Source organism: Agelaius phoeniceus, chromosome 2, assembly GCF_051311805.1.
Source record: "Agelaius phoeniceus isolate bAgePho1 chromosome 2, bAgePho1.hap1, whole genome shotgun sequence".
Lineage (NCBI taxonomy): Eukaryota > Metazoa > Chordata > Aves > Passeriformes > Icteridae > Agelaius > Agelaius phoeniceus.
In genome coordinates, this window is record NC_135266.1 from 90,533,429 (window position 1) to 90,552,422 (window position 18,994).

The 18,994-nt window shown below is 45.2% G+C and overlaps 1 protein-coding gene across 2 annotated transcripts in view; it reads right to left on the reverse strand.

Annotated features, from left to right (window-relative positions):
- Positions 1-1,857: 1,857 nt before the first annotated feature.
- The window catches only part of CASR (calcium sensing receptor), a 73,814-nt gene continuing 56,677 nt past the window's right edge, over positions 1,858-18,994 (reverse strand). For both annotated transcript variants that reach the window (XM_054627968.2, XM_077174234.1), the window contains exons 5-7: positions 11,477-11,707; positions 7,896-8,019; positions 1,858-5,046 (exon numbers count right to left, since the gene is read on the reverse strand). In XM_054627968.2, the coding sequence (XP_054483943.1) occupies positions 3,596-5,046; positions 7,896-8,019; positions 11,477-11,707 (1,806 nt within the window). In that variant the 3' untranslated portion in view covers positions 1,858-3,595. The remainder of the gene's footprint in view (positions 5,047-7,895; positions 8,020-11,476; positions 11,708-18,994) is intronic.

Below are 18,994 nucleotides of genomic sequence, written 5' to 3' on the forward strand. Positions count from 1 at the left end.
AGGCTGATTTTGCCGCTCCTCAGCCAGCAAGCTGAAGGCAGCGGTGAATTATCCAGCCTCTGGGAAATCCCTGAGGAGATTTTAGTCTGAATGTTCAGGTCTTTACCTAAATTTCCCCACAATTTAAGCATCTACTCTTGCAAAACCAACAACAAACACCTACCTTCCTCCCGCTTTGCAGCACCCCTTGGTAAAGTTGGTGAATATAAACCTAAATTTAACAATAGCAGGTATTGCAAACTGAACAGAGCTCATGGACTGACAAGGAGGACACAGTGACCAGCATGAAATATAATGGGGAATTTTCTTTCCTCTGGTATCATCTATAAATAAATTCTTTGATGGGGCTTTGGGGAGGCAGAGTTCTGCCACGTTTGTCAGGAGACTGGGAATGAAGGGTTGGGCTCTTCACTAGGCTGCTTCCCAAGTTTTCCAGTGGAAATCCCACCAGAGAGCTGATACACTTTTGTTGCTTCACTTCTGGACAGTTCAGGAAACCCCATACAGAGGCAAGCTTTCCAGTGGCTTTTTGAGCCACGGTGGGTGGGATGAGGTGTTCACATGGGCATCTTCTGGTAGGAAATGTCAGTGGAGGTTCTCAGGCTCGTGCTTTCAACAGATGAATGTTCCCCAGCATGGCTTCATCAGTATTGTCATGTGTGATACACTGACAGGCATTTGGACAGGTGCCTGATCAAGCCTTGTCCTCTACTGGACTTGATAGAATGAGAACATATCCCCCTCTTTGTGCATGGGAAAGGGGTTTGGTTACAAAGCACCTTCCCAAAGGGGTCTTTTATTAGTGAATTTCCCTTGTGTCCAGCGTGTGTGTCAGCAGCAGCAGCAGCAGCAGCTCTCATGCAGCATTGGAGCTGGAGGCTTAGGGCTCCACAAACGAGAGCAGGGAGGGTGAAAGGGGCTTCCCCAGCAAATACAGCACAGCTGGCCATGCTAAAAAATGATTGCAGCTCTTGGAGACTCATTGTGTGGCAGGGCATAAATTCCTTTAAAGTAAATGTAAAGAATGGAAAACACCCAAGGAATGAAAAGCACCCAAATGTCAATATCATCTGCTGTATACAGCTAGTGAATATTGCTCTCCAGCTAGTGAATATTGCTCTCCAGACAAGGCAGCTGATGGTTTCTTTCTGTTTCTTACATTGCCTGTGTTCCTACACAGTCTTTTGTTTGTAAATTGTGCTGTTTTCATTTCACACATTGAACTCTTACAGGTTTCAGTGCTGTCAGCTTCACTTCAGGGGCTGTGGAGCTGGGTTTGCTCCATTAGGAAGGATTCACTTAGCACTAAAACCACTCAGCTATAGGAATTTTTGGAAGTGTAGCCCGTAACCAAAATGACTTTTTTAGGCCTCTCTGCCATCTAGTGCTCATCCCTGTTCGTGCAGTGAGACTCAGGAGACCCCGGGGCTCAATTCCATACCCTAATCTGAGCCCACGAGCCACATTCAGCAGCCTGGGGAAGGGACCTAGTTTTCAGAAGCAGTAAGCAGCTCTTGGCTGAGTCCAGGGGTAGAATGTGGTTTCCAAAATTTGGGCTAGAAGGATTTGTGTTTTCAAACTCAACTTTTTTTGTTTTTTCTCCCCCAATCATCTGAGCCAGTTTTAATCAAATATTGTCATTTGCAAGCCTTACAATTATAGTTGGGTTGGTTCTTATGTGGCGTAGTTAAAATTTGAGCCCACTCCAAGGGGGATGTAACAGATCAACAAAAGGGTTAAAACAACTTGTCTGAATAGCCTGCTTCTTGGGGTTCTGGACTTCCACTTTGCTCCTGTAAGTCAAAACTCCTCTTCCTTGTCAACAAGTGGAGGTGGCAAAACAAAGTTTTTATACAGTAATGTCACCTGTAAGTTTTATTTGCCTGCCCTGGCAGAAGAACAACCAAGCAAAAACAGTAACAAGAGAATTGTGGTGTTTTCCCCAATGCATTCGAACACAGTCCTTTTGTCTCTGCTCACACTGAGCTGCAGGCTCATCTACCTTTCTAGAAGAGGTCTAGACTACCTTCATGCTTAATGAGGGAGGGCATTGACATCTTCCTGACAGATGCCTGTTCTTCCATGGGGAATCTGGGAAGAGGGAATTAAATTCTGCAATGTAACCCTAGCCCCTCCTGCCAGGCTGTCCAGGGGTGTTTTTCCTCTCATCAGGCTGCAACAAATCTCTCTGCTGATGACTCTTTACAACTTTTCCAGCATGAATCAAAAAGAACGAGACATGCCTTGAGAAAACCAGGGGCACTTATATCTGCTTTAGGAAGAGTGGGACAAGAGTAATCCAGTTCTGCTATGATCTCTGCTGACATCCTTAGTGTTTTTCTTTGGGTACAGTCCACCATTCTTGTGGTAGGTGCCCTCTCTTCAAAATGGGAAATAACCTAGTAGGTGGCTTTTAGGAGCAAAACTGTATCCAGTTAATCCATTTGTCCCTGTATGTGTCCAAGAACCTAGGCCTGAATGTCTGTCTCACCGAGAGCAGCACACACACTTCTGATATTCACCTACTCCAGTGATCCTACTACCACAGCTGGGGGCTCCCCCTCCATCCCTAACTCCTCCATTTCTCCTTGTTCCATCTGCTGTGTCAGGCCCACCCGTACCGCCAGGACTGTCGCAATGCTCCGTGTAGGTGTGAGGCAGGTTAATACGGCAAAGCACAACGCTGACTATGGTGTGAAGGGTTAGCCTTGTATGCCTTGTGGGATAGTACAGCAGCAACATTTGGTTAAGCATACAACTACTAGCGACATAATCAATCAGGGATACATCTCATTGTGCTTTTGCAGCGTTCTCTGCGAGGGATTTACAAGCTGTTCTCCCCCTCCACCAAAGCAGGCAGGCTGGAGGTAAAGCTATTCCAGCTGGAGGAAACCAGTTGGAACCTAAGTAGCTTGGTCTAGTGCAATGGAGTCTACGGAGAGTATTGTCCAGTATTTCCTGTTGGGCAGAAAGGAGAGACTGGGACATTACTAAATATAAATTAGCAGGGCGCTCTGTCACATTAAATACTTTACATGTTCACACCCTTGGCTGTACACAGCATGCAGGACGCTGGGGGCTTTTTTATTTTCCCCATGACTGTGCTTTCCTGAAGTGAAACCGTGTACCTTGCTTTTGTAGAGCTGAGAGTCCTGATGCACATGGTTACAGATCACATATACTGGATAAAGAGGGAATATCATACATAGTGGGAAAGAGGAATATTATACATAAATGTAAAAGCAGGGTATAGTGGAATTGCCTAGTGCCTCCCATAGTCAGCTGAGTTGCAGTCTGGCAGGAAAAGCTTACGGAGGCAAGGCAGCATGCAGACTTCTGCTTAAGCCCCACCAGAGGCGATCTTCACTTGTACTTCTGAGATGTCCTGGTTTCAATAAAGCAAATGCAAATTCAATCCCAGGCTCCCCAGACACAGTCCTTCCTCTGGAGGCACATGTGCTACCCTGCCGGCGCTAACATTAAGGTGTGGTGGGGCTGTGTCACAGCAGTGTGTCTTTGTTGCCTTTCCTGTTCAGAAGCAAGAGGTAAGCAAGTTCCTCTTGGGGGCTGGTGTACTTTTTGCAATCTTCTTTCGTTAGGAATGTACCGTGTTCTCTGTGACAGAGCCACCTCCAGTGCCTATAAAATTTCGGGAGTTAACCGACGGCAGGGAAGGCTCCGCCTCAGGGCTCGGTCCCTCTTCTTTGTTGTCTCCCACCACCGACTCCTGCGAGCTGGTCTCCGGGCTGGAAGCTGCCTGGAAGCCGGGCTCAGCCCCGAGGGGCTCATTGATCTGCAGGGGAAGCAGGGCCCGGTGCCGCATCAGGCTGTCGTCGCTGTTCTGGGCCTCCAGGGAGTTCCGGCGCTTGGCGTTCCTGTTGGCCATGGCGTTCTTCTGCGGCTCCTCGAAGCTCAGCGACAGCGTCACCGTTCCACTCCCAAAGCTGACTTTCTGCTTGCACCCACGCTGCTGCTGGCGCTGCCGCTCGGCGCAGGCTGGCAGAGGAAAAGGGTCCTCGTGGTTGCTCTTGCTGCTGATGGAGGAGGAAGGGGTGGAACCGGTGGAGCCCCCCAGGCTGTTGGAGCGCTTGCGGGACACGTTGCTCCGTCTCAGTGTGGCCCTGGCAGCCACTTTGAAAGCGTGGGCAGCTGTACTGCAGCGCACCTCCTCGATTGTGTTGCGGGAGGGCTTGAAGAGGATGATGTAGACTTTGTTGAAGAAGATGCAGGCCAGAAGCCCAAAGCTGGCAGCCAGTATTGCAATCACCTCCACAGCAGACACGAACTTGCCGTACGTGCTGGCGTAAGCAGGGATGAAAGAGATCCATACGATGAAGAATATCAGCATGCTGAAGGTGATGAACTTGGCCTCGTTAAAATTCTCAGGCAGCTTTCGAGACTTGAAGGCAAAGAAGAAACAGATGGCCGCCAGTAGGCAGGTGTAGCCAATGAGGAAGCCGAGTGCCATCAGGGAGCCTTCGTGGCAGGTGATGAAGATGATCTCATCTTCCAGTTCATGGTTTCGGTAACTGGATGGCGGGGCCGTATAGAGCCAAATGACACAGATGACAATCTGCACAAATGTGCACAAGAAGACCAGGAGGAACTGAAGGTTGAGGCCCCACCACTTTCGGTGGAGACTTGTGGGGATCTTTGCTTCGAAGACAAGAAGGACACGGTTGGTTTTCACCAGGATGCAGGAGATGCAGAGGACAAAGCTGATGCCAAAAGCTGGCTGCCGCAGACGGCAAGTCCAATTCTGGGGCTCGCCAATGAAGAACAATGAGCTGGAGAAGCAGCATAGCAAGGAAAAGAGGAGGAGGTAGGATAGCTCCCGGTTTGTGGCCTTGACGATGGGTGTGTTGCGAAATTTGGTGAAGACTCCCAGAACAAAAGAAGTCAGGAAAATTCCGAGCACAGCAAAGAGAGTCAGAGCAATCCCAAAGGGCTCAGTCCAAGCCAGAAACTCTATCTGCTTGGGGATGCAGGATGTGTGGTTCTCATTGGACCAGTAATCCTCAGGGCACTTGTCACAGGCACTTGCATCTGAAAAAGAAGAGATAAGGAGAGGGAAGGTTTATCAGAATGAGAGGCTGAAGTGTGGGATGACATATATGGCAGCTACACACCAGCCTTGATCTTAAACACACAGAGTGTTCCGCTCCTGTGAGCAGATCCCCAGAGTCATATATTGATGTCTCACAGTTTCTTACTCTGAAACAACCAGCCTCCCAGGGGCTATATAGGAAAACTCAAAGCATGCTTGGTTCTGGCTTAAAAGAAGTCCTGCCTCTGCCCTCATGTTTTTTGTAATACATTTCTTGGCAAAACTTTGCAAACTACGATTGCTATCAGCTCTTACACAGGCTCTGGTTTTCCCTCTTCCTTGTTTCTTCACTTTTATCTTCTACTTCTGTCTGTCTTCATACCTCTCACACTTTTATCATCATTTGAATATCCTGCCTTTTTCTATTATAGAGAAAATTAAAAACGTGCTTGCCTCCTTAAATGCTTTGAGAGCCTATTTCATATTCCATGGAGGCAAGTCTTACTGTCTAAATTGCTCTTCCCTGAGGGCAGGCAATGCCCTTGACTTGCAGCACATTCTCATTTCACGTTGGAATGCCAGGGAAAGATGTGTCTTAATAGTATCACTCTCCCTATACCCAGCAAATGTCCCACTAATGCAAAGGGAAAATTGGTGCCTCCATCTCCTTCATGAAAGTAGTTGGGCCTGCTGTGATAGCATGGCCATGCCAATGGCTTGCATGATCAAAAAGCAAGGACCTGTTGCTTCTGCTCTTCTTCTTTGACTCAAATGGGTCTTGTGCTCTAGCAGGGAGGGTCACAACTCTTTAGATGGCAGTAGAAAGGAGTTGCGAGCAGAGAGCTGGAGGTCTCAGCTTACCTCTGCTTTTGGGATCCTAGCAGGATAGCAAGGGGCTGCAGAGAGTCCACAAACTCCTTTAACAGCAAGCACCCTGAGTTTTGCACCTGAGCACAGACACAGACTCTGACCACAGCTTCCAGAGCAGAGATTGATGCTAATGAGAAAGTCAGGAATGCCCAGCTAACAAGGCCAAAAGTTTTCAGGCTCTCTTGTTCTTGAGATGTGGTTGGAGAGACCATCCATGACCTGATATGACACTGCTTTCCTAAGGACTTTTTACCTCACCTAAGATGTTTATTTGAAAATCTGGCACTAGATGTAAAAGCTCAGTCAGAAGCTGTCATCGCTACATCATTTCATTTACATCCATTCAGCCAATAATTCTTATTTTTCTTGTGCCTTTTACCTGGGAGTTCATTACAAGCTGCAAGCTGCAGACAAAGCAAGGTTAATTTTGTGTAGCAGGGAATGCAGCAGCCTCTGCCAGAGACAGCTATTCAGCACTGCACCCTAAAGACACGCTTTAACTGCTGTCTTGTGGTGGCTTAGAGACTGTGCTGCCTCTGAAGGGAGTCAACCAAGTCTCCCTCCTCCTGCAAGGCTGCTCATTCTTTCCCCCTCCTTTGTGTTGTTAACACCTGAGGGCACACAGCTTCTCATTCTAGTTGGAAACTCAACCTCCCAAGAGCTTGTTTTCCAGAAGACCAAAGACCCCATCCAATTCGCTCCATGGTTGCACAAGTGCCAGCACTGCTCCCAGACAAAGTGTGAGAGCAAACAGCTGGGAAAGGACAGATTGTTTCCTCTGCTAGCATCGCAGTCTCAGCTGGATGGAACTGGTTGTAAAGCTGCTCTCTATGTCTATAAAACTGGCAAGAATGGGAAATAAAGACTGTTACTGTTAGCTGAAATTGCAGCAGGAAACTGTTGAGTCAGAAGACAGTCGCCACCTCAGCCCCATAAATTCCACCTCCACACCAGAACTAGCTCCCAAAATTGTGTGAAAAACACCAGAAGACCCCTCTTACATATGACCAGAATTGCTTCTATTTAATCTGAAAATCCTGCTTCCAAGCATCCTATAGTACTGTATCGTCATGCTAAAAAAATATCAATCCTTTCTGATAGAACACAAATTAGATTCTCCCAAAGAACACTTGTTCAGTTTTGCAAGGAGTTTACTGAATTGTTCCTCTCTTAAGAGGTCTGCAGTGTTTACTGGGACCAGCGCACCAGAGAGGGTGTGAGGAGGTCCCAAGTGCCTGACAGTGTAGAGAGGACTGATATCCTGAAATAATTTACTTGCCTTCATTACCCTGGGGATGCCCAAAACTGAGGGAGCATTAGTGGTGTTGGAAAACCAAAATTTCTCAACCATTTTGAAACCTGAGTTTATGTTTTCTGTCTCTTCCAGAGCCTGGGTAGCTTGATCCAAGCTCCCAATGAAGCAAAAAACATGCCCATGGGTACTCAGTAGGATCCACAGATTCTGATCTTTTGCAGTGTCAGTGATCAAGAGAACCTGTAGTTGGTGAGTTCATAAAGGGAAATATTTCTCTCTGCTTGTGAAATCTGGGATGTAATGGATTTTATTTCTTTGTAAAGCATGAAATAAAACCCTGACAGTTTGAGGAAAACATGGGGGAGACAGATAACTGCAGAATTTAGGATGGGGAATCTCTCCCTCCTCCAGGTTTTTGAAGGAAAAACTACTGCTACAGTGCAATAGAGTTTGTTTGTGGCTGCCTGAGAGGCTTTCTATATGTAAGTTGTTTTTCAAGTTCTCTGCCTTAATTTTCCTGATGCAGGGCAGAACGCACAAGCAGGCTTAGCAGTAGACAGGACCTGAGGACCACAGGACTCAACTCCTGTAAGCTTTTCAGAAGTCCCTCAGACTTTCTGTGAAGCCTCCTGGCAAAGCAGGCAGCAGGCCAGCCCCGCAGGGAAGTGATTTCAGCACAACTTCAGGTGATGATCAGGCCCAGAGCAGCTCTGGGGGCATTACCTGTCTCGTCACTGTACTCCCCGTCGGGGCAGTCCACGCACTCGAAGCAGCAGGTGGGCTCCCCCTCAATGATGCCCTTCCTCGTGCCTGGCAGGCAGTCCCTGCTGCAGTTGGAGAAAGGCACCTGCAAGAAAAGAGCCCGAGCAGGTTAATGGTGCCAATGCCTTACTGTGGCAAGATCTTGGCTTCCACCAAGGCAATTATTGCTTGGTTGGCATGCTGGATGAAGAGCCTCAAATGCTCACCTCTTCCACCCACAGAAAAGACACATTTTGCACAATAGTCCTTCCCCAACCCACTGCAGTGAGATTTCTCTGAAGGAACACATCAAGGGATAGTAAGGAAGATCAGCAGACCTTTGTAATCTCTACTGTGTTGTGGACATTGCAAACTGGAATGTGACCATGATACATATACCTCAAAACAGTCATTAGATGGTTAGAAGAAAAGACAATCAATCTCTACTGGCAGGAATTTGAGTCAGCCTTGGAGATGATGGGCCCTGACATCTGATCCCCAATCCAATATATTGCATAATGTCTGCTAATAATTTGTGGGAATTATTTTAAAAAAACTTTTCTGAAACTCACTTCTTCTTTAAGAACACTGAACATCTAAAGATGCAAATCAGTGGCACTTCACAGATCCAAAGGTTTCCAGACCTCTGCTGCAGCAAATGATGTCACCTGCTGGCTGTGCATTCCTGCTGTGTCTGAGCCCACCTGAGCACTGTCGTGTCCTGGCAGCAAGTGGTTGCATGGGCTCACTGCATACCTGAAGTACACTGACACAAAGACTTCAGCATGATGAATGGAAGCCTGGGACTTTGTCACACAGTCATGACCTGAGGTTGAGCTCACCTCTTTCCAACTAAATTAAAGAAAGGGAGTTGACAAAGAACATGACTTTCTCAGCTCAGGAGAGTTAAACTTACAATTTCCACTGCTAGCAAAATACCATGATCCTTACGTAGTCAATGGCTGTTCTGTTTGGAAGCCTCCATTCACCTTTTTGGAAGTTTGGTGCTAGTTTACCCAAGTGCTGCCAACCTGCTGATCTCTGGGAACCTCCTGCATTGATGCATTTGTACAAGGAGTCCTAGCTATGGTTTGGAAGTTGCCTATGTGCAGGCTTGATGCCCTAGCCACAGGGGAAGCAAAGCTCTCACTAATGACAGCTGCTATGTAGAGATGAACACTGTGGCTCAGTGAGGGCAGTCTCTGTGTCCTATCATTGCTGCCTGAAGTGCAGCTGCAGCACAGTTTGGGAATGCTGTTCCTAAGCTGTTCATCAAGATTACATCATTGATGGGACAGACACATACACAGGGCAACTCCCTGCTTGAAGCACTCTGCTGTTAGTGCCTACTGCTATAAACACAGTGCTCCTATTCCTTGGGACAGCCTTTGAGCAGGCAGTGCATCCATCAAGAGGACTTCATCAGTCTAGCCTGTCTTTCCCTAGCTGCCACCTGTGATTTTGAACAGAGCTGAATCAAAGGCCTGGCTGAAGTTACACGCTGCTTCCCCATTATCTACAAAGTTGATTTAGCTTCCAAGGAGAAAAATTAAATTGGTTTGGCATGATTTTATCTTGACAAATACATGTTGGCTTGTTCTTATCAGTTTATTATCCTTTAAGTGTTTATAAACCGTTTAATTTTTTTTTATCAAGTCTTTTAGGTTACTGAAGCTCAAGTCAATTGTGTATAATTCCCTTGGTTCTCCTATAACTGCTTTAAAACCAGGTATTCTGATTGCTCTCTGATCCTTTGAGACATCATGCATCCTCCACATTTCTGGAAGATGAATTGCTAGTACTTTTGTGATTGCTTTGGCTGAATTCTTAAGTATTCTGTGGGGAATTTCATCAGGTTCTGCCAAAATGAATCTATCTATCTTACCTACTCTTTAACTCATTCTTTTGCAAGTCTGTCCAATGCTCAAGTTCCTAAATGTTAAAATTACCTACATTTAAACTTTTGTTGGGGGTGACAAGAGGCACAGTGAGTGAAGTACTGGCTACTCATTTTGAAAAGAGCCTTTTATCTGAAAGAAATTGGGAGTATATAAACTGAAAAAAAGAGGCTGCAGGAGACACAGAAATTGCAAACCCCTCCACTGCACATAATTTACATACCCTGGCACTACACTCAGCAACATCCTGTCACATTTTTAACAGTTTAGGACAGAGAATGAAGTTAAATATTGCACTGCCAGAGAAATTTAGACCAAGAGAACACAATCCCTCAGTTTAAGTAAAAACCAATAAATCCTAACTGTTGGAAAAAGTGCAAGATGCATTTGCAACAATCTGAAGGAGGGATCATAATATCAGAGTTTTTTAAGTTCCACTTGTAGTTTGTACTTAGAGACTCCAGGTGGACATAGAAAAGCTCTGAGGTCAGTATTTCTGTGGTAGTATGCTGTGTTCAATTCATGCCTCCTTCAGAGTGCTCTGGACTTGAACCAGAAGTGCAGCTGGAGTAAAGGAAAGGCTGAACTCATGCTGTAACTGTTCTGGGCAAGTAGCTAAGGCAGAAGCATTACCTGATCTGCCAGCCAATGTGAATAATCCCCTGGAAGTGAATTCCCTCTTTCATTAATCAGGTGCTGGCCTAACACATTGAAACATCCCAGCAGGGCCTGGCAGTGACATTTCTGAGCTAATACTCTACTTCCTGTGTCAATTCCCAGATCACAAACCATGTACCCACTCAGTATTCCCTCTGGGAGTCAGAATTTCTGCCTAGCTGGCTGCTGCCAGCTATGACAGCACTTCATTTGGCTCTGGTCTGGAGATGTCTGCACCATGTTTCCATCACGTGAAAACAGCCTGGCTGCTAGTGACAATAATTATGCTGAAAAAGAATTAAACATGTGCAAGACAGTGGAGAAGGACTTAGACCTGACTGAAGTCAATTGATACCTCTTGAGATCACTACTTCTGAGGCTGCAGAAGCATTCTCAAGGAAAATACAAGGAGAAAAAAAAAGGTAGCAGGTGCTGGCGTCTTCCACTATTTGAGCACCATGTCCAAGTTAACCCAGGCAGATTGACAGGGCTTTTTTGGTTGGTTTGCAAGGCAAGGGTGTGAGGAAGGCTCTGGGACTTGGTGGGTGAAGCCAGCAGAAAGAGTTGTAAATATAACTAAGAGCAAGCAGAGGCACTTCTTGATACAGAAATAATTGGAGTGAAAGAGATGGCTCTTTTCAGCAGTGAAACTGCTGAGGTCAGAAAATATTGATTTAGTCAACAACCAGACTTGGGTAATGAATTTTTTATTCCTTTGAAACACTGCTATAAAATTCTACTGTATCTGCTTGGGCCAGGAAAAAAGGATATAATTTAAAACATTAATACCCATTAATACCCATAGGTAAACAAATGTACAGAAGGGGAGGAGACATTGTCTGTAATTTCAGTGTGTAAGAAGGGTAAGAAAGACTATGGCAGAGACTGTGTATACAGTAAGGTGAATGGATCCATATCATGGAGCCATAATAGGAGGAGTGTGCAGGGCAAGTTGAAATTTCAGCTTGTGGATCTGGAAAACATTGCTGTGAGGATTTAAGCACTTACCTCCTTAGAGAGTCCACCCCACAGGATCTTGTTTTCATTGATAAAAAGCCTCTCCCCTTTCTTGGCATAAACGTTGTAGTGCCCAACTTCTTCAAAGACGACTGAGCCATCCTCCGGAGAGAGATGCCAATTGATTATTGAGTAATTTCCTACCAGGTCCCCAAACTCATCAAAATCCACCTGCTCCCCCATGTTATTGGTGAAATTTAAGTGTCGCAGATGCTTGAGAACCTAGAGAGAGACAGAGAGACACTGTAAATGCCTGTGTGTTACAACTCTACCACAGCACACATCTGCTATGGGGGCAGTCCTGGGAAGAAACACTTTACTACAAACCTTAATCTCTTCAAATCTTTTAATTGCAGCAGTAGGAGGTTTTCTATCCCATGAACACACAGAGCGTGTACAAACCTTGTAGACAACACAAGGTATTGTGGCCCTCTGGGTGGCTGGCCACCCATCTGTAATACTTACTGATGCTACCCCATCATCCATTTAGCATTCCTCTTTGCTCCTCTGAGTCACCTCTGCAAGCCCAGAGCTCTTTGTTAGGGCCAGGGAAGTGGCAGCAGCCTTTCATGTGTTTCAGTCACACATACATCACTCTCACCCTGCTCTTGCAACCACTGCATGAATGCTCTCAGTTGGTATCTCTAGTCTCTGAATGATCGATCACTCAGAAACAGGAGTTCTTGAGAAACAACTCAGACTTGACTCTGGATTGAAAAAAACCCAAGCCCAGTGCACTTCAGTAAGAAAACACCAACAAATCAAGTTCATTTACCATATGGCAGACCTGGAGAGTTCCTACCACTTTTTTTGGCTTCTGTCTCATAGTTGCATAGCTGAAAGTAATCACATTCTGCCTGTTCCCTGGAGTTCTTCCCTGTAATTTTCATCTCATGCCTTTAAGTGTTATATAGAATCATAAAATCATTAAAATATGAAAATATCTCCAAGATCATCAAGTCCAACCATTAACCCAGCACTGCTCTATTCACCATCAAACCATGTCCCCAGGTGCCATTTCCACACGTTTTTTGAACACTTCTAGGAATGGTGATTTCACCACTTTCCTTGACAGCCTATTCCAATGCTTGACTATCCTTTTAGTGAAGAAATTTTTCCTAATATTCAATCTAAGCCTTCTCTGGCACAACTTAAGGCATTTCCTCTCATCATGTCACTTGTTACCTGTGAGAAAAGACCAACCTCCTCCTTGCCACAACCACCTTTTAGGGAGTTACAGAGAGTCATAAGGTCTCCCCTAAGCCTCCCTTTCTCCAGCTAAACAGGCCCTTCCTTCCCTCAGCTGCTCCTTGTCAGACTTGTTTTCCAGACCCTTCACCTGCTCTGTTGCCCTTCTCTAGATGTGCTCCAGCACCTCAGTGTCTGTCTTGTAGTGCAGGGCCCAGAACTGGACACAGCACTGGAGGTGTGGCCTCACCAGGGCTGTATATGAGGGAACAATCCCTGCCCTGGTCTTGCTGGCCACACCATTGCTGATACAGGCCAGGTGCCACTGGCCATCTTGAACACCTGGGCACAGCTGGCTCATGTTCAGCTGGCTCTCAACCAGTATGCTGCATGTCCCTAATTCCAGGGACAACTGTAGTTGTAAAATTCATGATCTAGATTGCCTAACAAGTAGACCTAAGAAACTGCAGCATAAAAGAAAGCCTGTCCTGGCAACTGTGATACAATTCAGCCATATTGTATTTCTGTTCAAAAAATAATTGCTGGTTTAGGCACTTCTCAGATTTCTCCCCAAGCTCATCTATGGAAAGATAAGGTGACTCTGAGGGTTCCTGGCTGTCAGCTGCCCCTAGACTCCAGCAGCACAGTTGCTGCTGTGCTTCTACTGCCCGTGACAGCTTGTAAGCCCAGTCTCTCTCCCTCTCTCTCTCCCCCCCTCTCTCTCCCACCTGTGAGAGCCCAAACATACAACTCTGGATGGCAAAATGTGAGAGAAGCCAAAACTAAATCAATTTGTCTGGGCAGGCAGAGTCCTCTTCACCCCACAGACAGAACAGACAATATTGTTTTGATGAATCCTTCTCACCTGGAAACACAGGGACAAGGGAACAGAATCACTTCATTAATTCCTGTCAGTTGTGCTAAATTGTCTCATTTTTCGCTGTTTCCTTTTGGGATCCTCCTAGCTCAAGCTAAAATCCCCAGAGCTACAGATACCCTCCTCCCACTGCCTGTTTCAATGCCAGCCTGAGAGAGTCTGGAAAAATCATTGTAGTACTACAAAGGATGTGACCAACAATACCTTTTTGGCTTGTATGATGTTGATGGAAGGATATAAAAAAATTGCCACAGTACTCAGTCTTTGACGAATGGGTGAGACAGAGCAGGCAGGATTTTTTTCTGTCTCATTCCTGTTGCCCCTCCTCTGGAGACCAGCTCACCCATAAGGTGTGCAGCTGGAATTATCTCACCAAAGAACCAGGACATGTCCCTGAAAGATCTCACCCTCTGATGGACACAGCAAAAGAAAGTGCTCTGTGCTGGCACTTTGCTGTGAGGAGCTGGGACATGGCCTGCTGGGTAAGAAAATAGGAGCCTGCTCCCCTGTCATTCCCCTCATTGCTGAGGGGTACCCAGGAGGGTGCTACTTGCCCAGCTCCACTGGGGGACAGTGAGAACAGAGCAGAAGCAGCCGTGAGGTCAGACAGGGTCTGCAGCTCCCCAGTGATCTGTTGTACTGCCTCACCTCACTCTGGCCTCATCTGCACAGGGGCTTCAATCTTGGTCTGGTTGGTACCAGAAACTTTGTCTGTCAGCAATGCAGGTTCTCAGCAGGCAGCTCACATTCCTCTGCAGGCTCTGGCACCTACCACAGGGTGACAGCTGCAGCTTTGATGTCTAGATGAGGTTTGTCCTTACACTGAGCCTAATGCCATGTTTCTCTTCACTCCAACTCAGTATGACACTCATGCAGCACTACTGCGTCCTTCTGAAGGACACCAGGATATCCTGAGTATCACTGCTGGGTTGGTTGACTGTGACCTGCACAGACAGGAGACCCTGCCCTTGTTTTGACTGCAGTTACTACACACACAATCTTGCAAGAGCCATATCGAGGATTCTTCTGTTCAAGTCCTGCCTTTCCTGGTCAGCTGCATCAGCAGGAGGCTCACTGGCCTTAGGGTCAGGAAGATGAATGGTGGAGAAACTTCTGGATTCCCTGAATGCAATTTTTTGTTTGTTTAATTTCGTAACATTCATATCAATTAGTCTGTTCCTTGGCCTTCCCTCCTGTCATTAGGTTTCTTAAAAATAATACATACCCCTGGCTTTTAGTGGGGTTTTGTAGGATTAGTTTGATAGGACCTTTCCCTTGGTCACACACATTACACCTGAGGATTAAGGTTATAAATGAGTTCATGTATGACTTGATATGCCTGTCTGACTGTTAATTCATATAGAAGTGCTGATCTGCAAATTGTGTTGTCTTTCCCCAGGCAGAGTGTACCAGCTTCAGCTCTGCAACTGTAGCTAGTGGGTACAAAATGTGTATTAGTTCATCCACGAAAGGCACATGACCTGATTAAAATTCCAAATGGAAAGGCAACAGGAACAACAGAAATAACAAAGCCTGGGGTTTTTTCTTTTTAGAAAACAAAAGCTTTTCTTCAAATCTAAATTTCTGAGGGGCAGCTTGTAAAATGAACCAGCAGAACATGTTCCTTTTGTAGAGAGCAAGAAAGTCCCAGGATCCTATCTCTGTATCTCACAAGTTCTGCTCTTTACAGTGTGAAAATACAGTTTAAACAGACAAGGAATATATAAACACTAACCTTTGAAAGAGGAAGTTGTAGACTCTGAATAACCCCAGAACTATTATATATTCACCAGTCTATCAAAGATTAGCTAAAGGCTTACAGTTAAAAAGTGTCACTGTGTTTTGTAACTAAAGATAGAAACACACATAACCAGGACTAAATCCACAAAGACCTAAAAGACCCTGCTTCAGCCAGGCCAACAGCATGTGTCAGGGGTAGGTGTATCATATCCTGGAACCAAGAGTTTATGAAAGAAGTGTTGACCTTGTGGCTTGGATACACTGTCAGCAGCTGGTGGAAGCCTGTGGGGAGAGCATTGTGCAAACTGCTGTCTTCAGATATTTCTTTCTGTAATTTTCCCTTCTTTTCTTTTCTCTCTGTCACAGACTTCATGTTGAATTGCAGTGCCTTTTAATTAAAACACCTATTATTGGAAAGGACTTGCAAGCTACCCTCTAGTTCACCCTCCTATTATTCCTGGTAAGGCCATTCCCAGCCATGCAGCATCCTATACTTTGTCCAGGCTAAATATTCTGGGTCATGTGGTTTCCACTTTTATGGGAGGATCATAGAGCTGTAACATAAATACAGTTGTTATTAGACCAGGCTGGCAGCTCACCTGCCCAGGACCTGTTTGGGACTAGGGCCAAGAGCAAATACCCATAATAGGAGCACAGGGGCTGTGGTACTCCCCCTGAACACTCTCACCCATTTGGCAGCTCAGTGACTTCCCCGGCCAGAGCTTTTGTACCTGATAACCTTTGGGTGGATTTTTCTTCCATGATGTTGCACATTAGTGTTTTGTACCTGTGTGAACTTTTCACATCCACAGCCTCCTACAGCACAGAGACCTAGATTTTGTGAGACAAGCACTTCTTCATCCCTTTTGGAAGAGCAGCTACAAAACTCTTTTGATTTTTATGCTTAAATTGGTAAAGAACTGTCATTTGCTGGTCATCTTTTCATGCCTCTCAGGACTTTACAATCACCTCTCTTCAGACACCTCTTTCTCAGGCTGCTGAGCCCTACCTGGTGTTGGTATATCTTGTACAGAAGCTGTTTCACTGACCCTTCTCCAAGCATTCCCAGTCTTCTTCATCAGATCTGAGTCCTGCACAAGATACTGAAGAGAGATGCACCAAAGGGTTGAGAAAGCGGCCCCAGGACACCCTGTTTACCTCTGTGTCCCTTTTCCAGTGCGACTTCCAGTTCTTAAAAGTGCATTTGCTTTTTTTGACTCCTATTCAGATAAGCCTGAGGAGTCCACCATAGACTTGATCAACTTCATTTGTGATGTCAGGTCTCATAACTGATTTTTATTCGCTGCTGACTGTCTTTCAACCAACACACACATAAATTCTGAATTTGCTGACAGACTACCAGAAGATGTCTTCAAGAAGCCTGAACATGCTCTATGAATAGAAGTTCCATTATCCATATACATCCCAAAGCCTTCAAAGCACTTCAGGATGTTTGTGAGTTAGAGCTTCTCTTTAGAGAAGCCATGGTCACTCTTCCTCAGTATATTCTATTTTTCCTTCCTAAATTTTTGAACCACAATTTCTAATAATAGGCTCAACCAGGCTCTGCTAGTTCCTTGGCTCTCCTCCAGAACCCTTTCAGAAAATTGATGTCTCATCTGCCAGCTTTCTAGACCTCAAGACCTAGGATTTTTCAAGTGAGGAGATGGGCACTGCAGCCAGCTCTTCTGCTACTTCATCTGTGAGTCTGGCACATCCCTTGGGTGAATATTGTTCACTTGCCCTGAAGTATCAAGGTTCATTTTGCTCTTGTGTTCCATAGTTTCTTCTATAGTCAGTTCAATTAGACAGATCCTCTAAAAGTCCCTCATAAATAACTAAACCTTCTTAAGTTTGTCCATGAAGAGCACACTTTTCTTCTGTCATGGCCTTACCTTGTCTTTTGCAGTGATAATCTATAGCTCAACAAACAATCCTACTCCTGAAATGTTTAAAGTATGATTTATGAGCTTTTACCCCATTTCAGGATATTGCTTATTCATTTTTCTGGCCTGCCTTATTTTATTTGTACATTTAATCTGCCAGAGTTTATGAATCTTCCTATTTTACTCACTGAACATAACTCAGTTATTTGAAGGATGCTGTCTCACTTTTAACAAACACCCCCTAATACCTTTGTTTTGCTTTGCCAGCTTTCTTTCTCCTCCTTTTCTTGATCTGCAGAATACACACTAGTGACTTTCTGTCACTAGTACTGAGGCTGGTGCCAGGCAAAAACATCCATTCTAAATTTTGGATGCTGTCAAATAGCAGAGAATTTTCTGTGTGCATGCATGTCCAAACCTGAACTCTGAGCTGTGTTCTGAAGCACAAGCCATAGACTAGTTGAACATTTTGATAACAGCTGGACTAAACAATAGTGGCATGTCCTAAACACTCCAATTAGTAACAAGATAGGAGACAGATCCACCAGTTAGGAGGCTGATTGCAACAAAAACCTAGGGCTCAGGGCTAGAAACAAGAAAATGAAGATGATATTTGGATGAAAAGCACTGGGTGTAGGGCAAGATCCTGCAGATGAAGGATATGTGTGGAGACAAATGTTGGGGGATGCTCAGTAACCTTGGCCAGTAATGCTTGAGAAAGGTAACTGAGAGGAGCTGCACAGCATAAAGTGAGAATTTCCACCTTGACAGACCTCCACCATGTCCCTACCAGGAGGGGAAGGTGAGACCACTGGGCAAAGCAAAAGTGTGTGAGATATCAAGCAGTTAAAAGTTGTAGTCTTGTTAATTCTTAAGTAAATGTAAATAAACCTCAGTATGCAGGTGTGCTATGAGCTGTCCTTTACTCTGTCTCAACTGTGACAGGTCCTTAACTAGTCTCCATGTACTGTCAAAGGTTTAATATCCTTGGCTTCTTTCTGCGGTTTCTTTCTGATGTGTTTCCTCCCTAGGTCAAATGGTCCTGCAATGGAAGAGAACCTGGGCACATTACAGGTGTCTGTCACCATGTAAAACACAGACAATTGCCCCTCCTAACACACAGCTGCAAGCAATCCGTCTCAACAATTAACATACATTTTCCCATGCTTAAGTTTTAATTTCTGTCTACCTATCTTTCTTCAGGCCTGTAAAACAGTTCTGGACTGATAGGTACCAAATGTTTTTCTCTTTGGTTTGGTAGAATCCCTGTGCTGAGAGCAGCCAACAATATCACATCATGGCTCAGTGTGAATGAAGATGAAAAGTTGGCAACTGTCCTTAAGATGGCAAGCCCTGACTTTCACTTTGCATTGCAGAAGGCCCAATCTCCTCTCTTGTTTCGGATCTCTCATCAAGCACATGGAGAAGATGCTTTCATAATGATGTAACAGGTGTAAGGCCTTGAAAGATCAGCTGTTGCATTAGGCCATGGGTTATGGTGCACAGGACCTGGGTTTCGCCAGTGGTCAAATATCATGAAGAAATATGCCCAGGCCAGTTCTGAAAGAGCCACTCATAAAATACTTTAAGAGAAAAGTTGTTTAAAGCAATAGTTTTTTGGTGGTTTTTTTCTTTCTTCCTTTCACTTTCAACTACCTATGTGTCAATTTTTATTTACAGGCTAGAAAAACTCAAGTTTTTGCTTTCTGTATCAAATCCTTAATTCCTGCTGCATTCTCTAATTTGGAATATGTTGTTCTGCCCTTTTTTATGTAGGGCTAACACTTGGGCTCTCTGAAAGGCAGGGCTGTCATCACA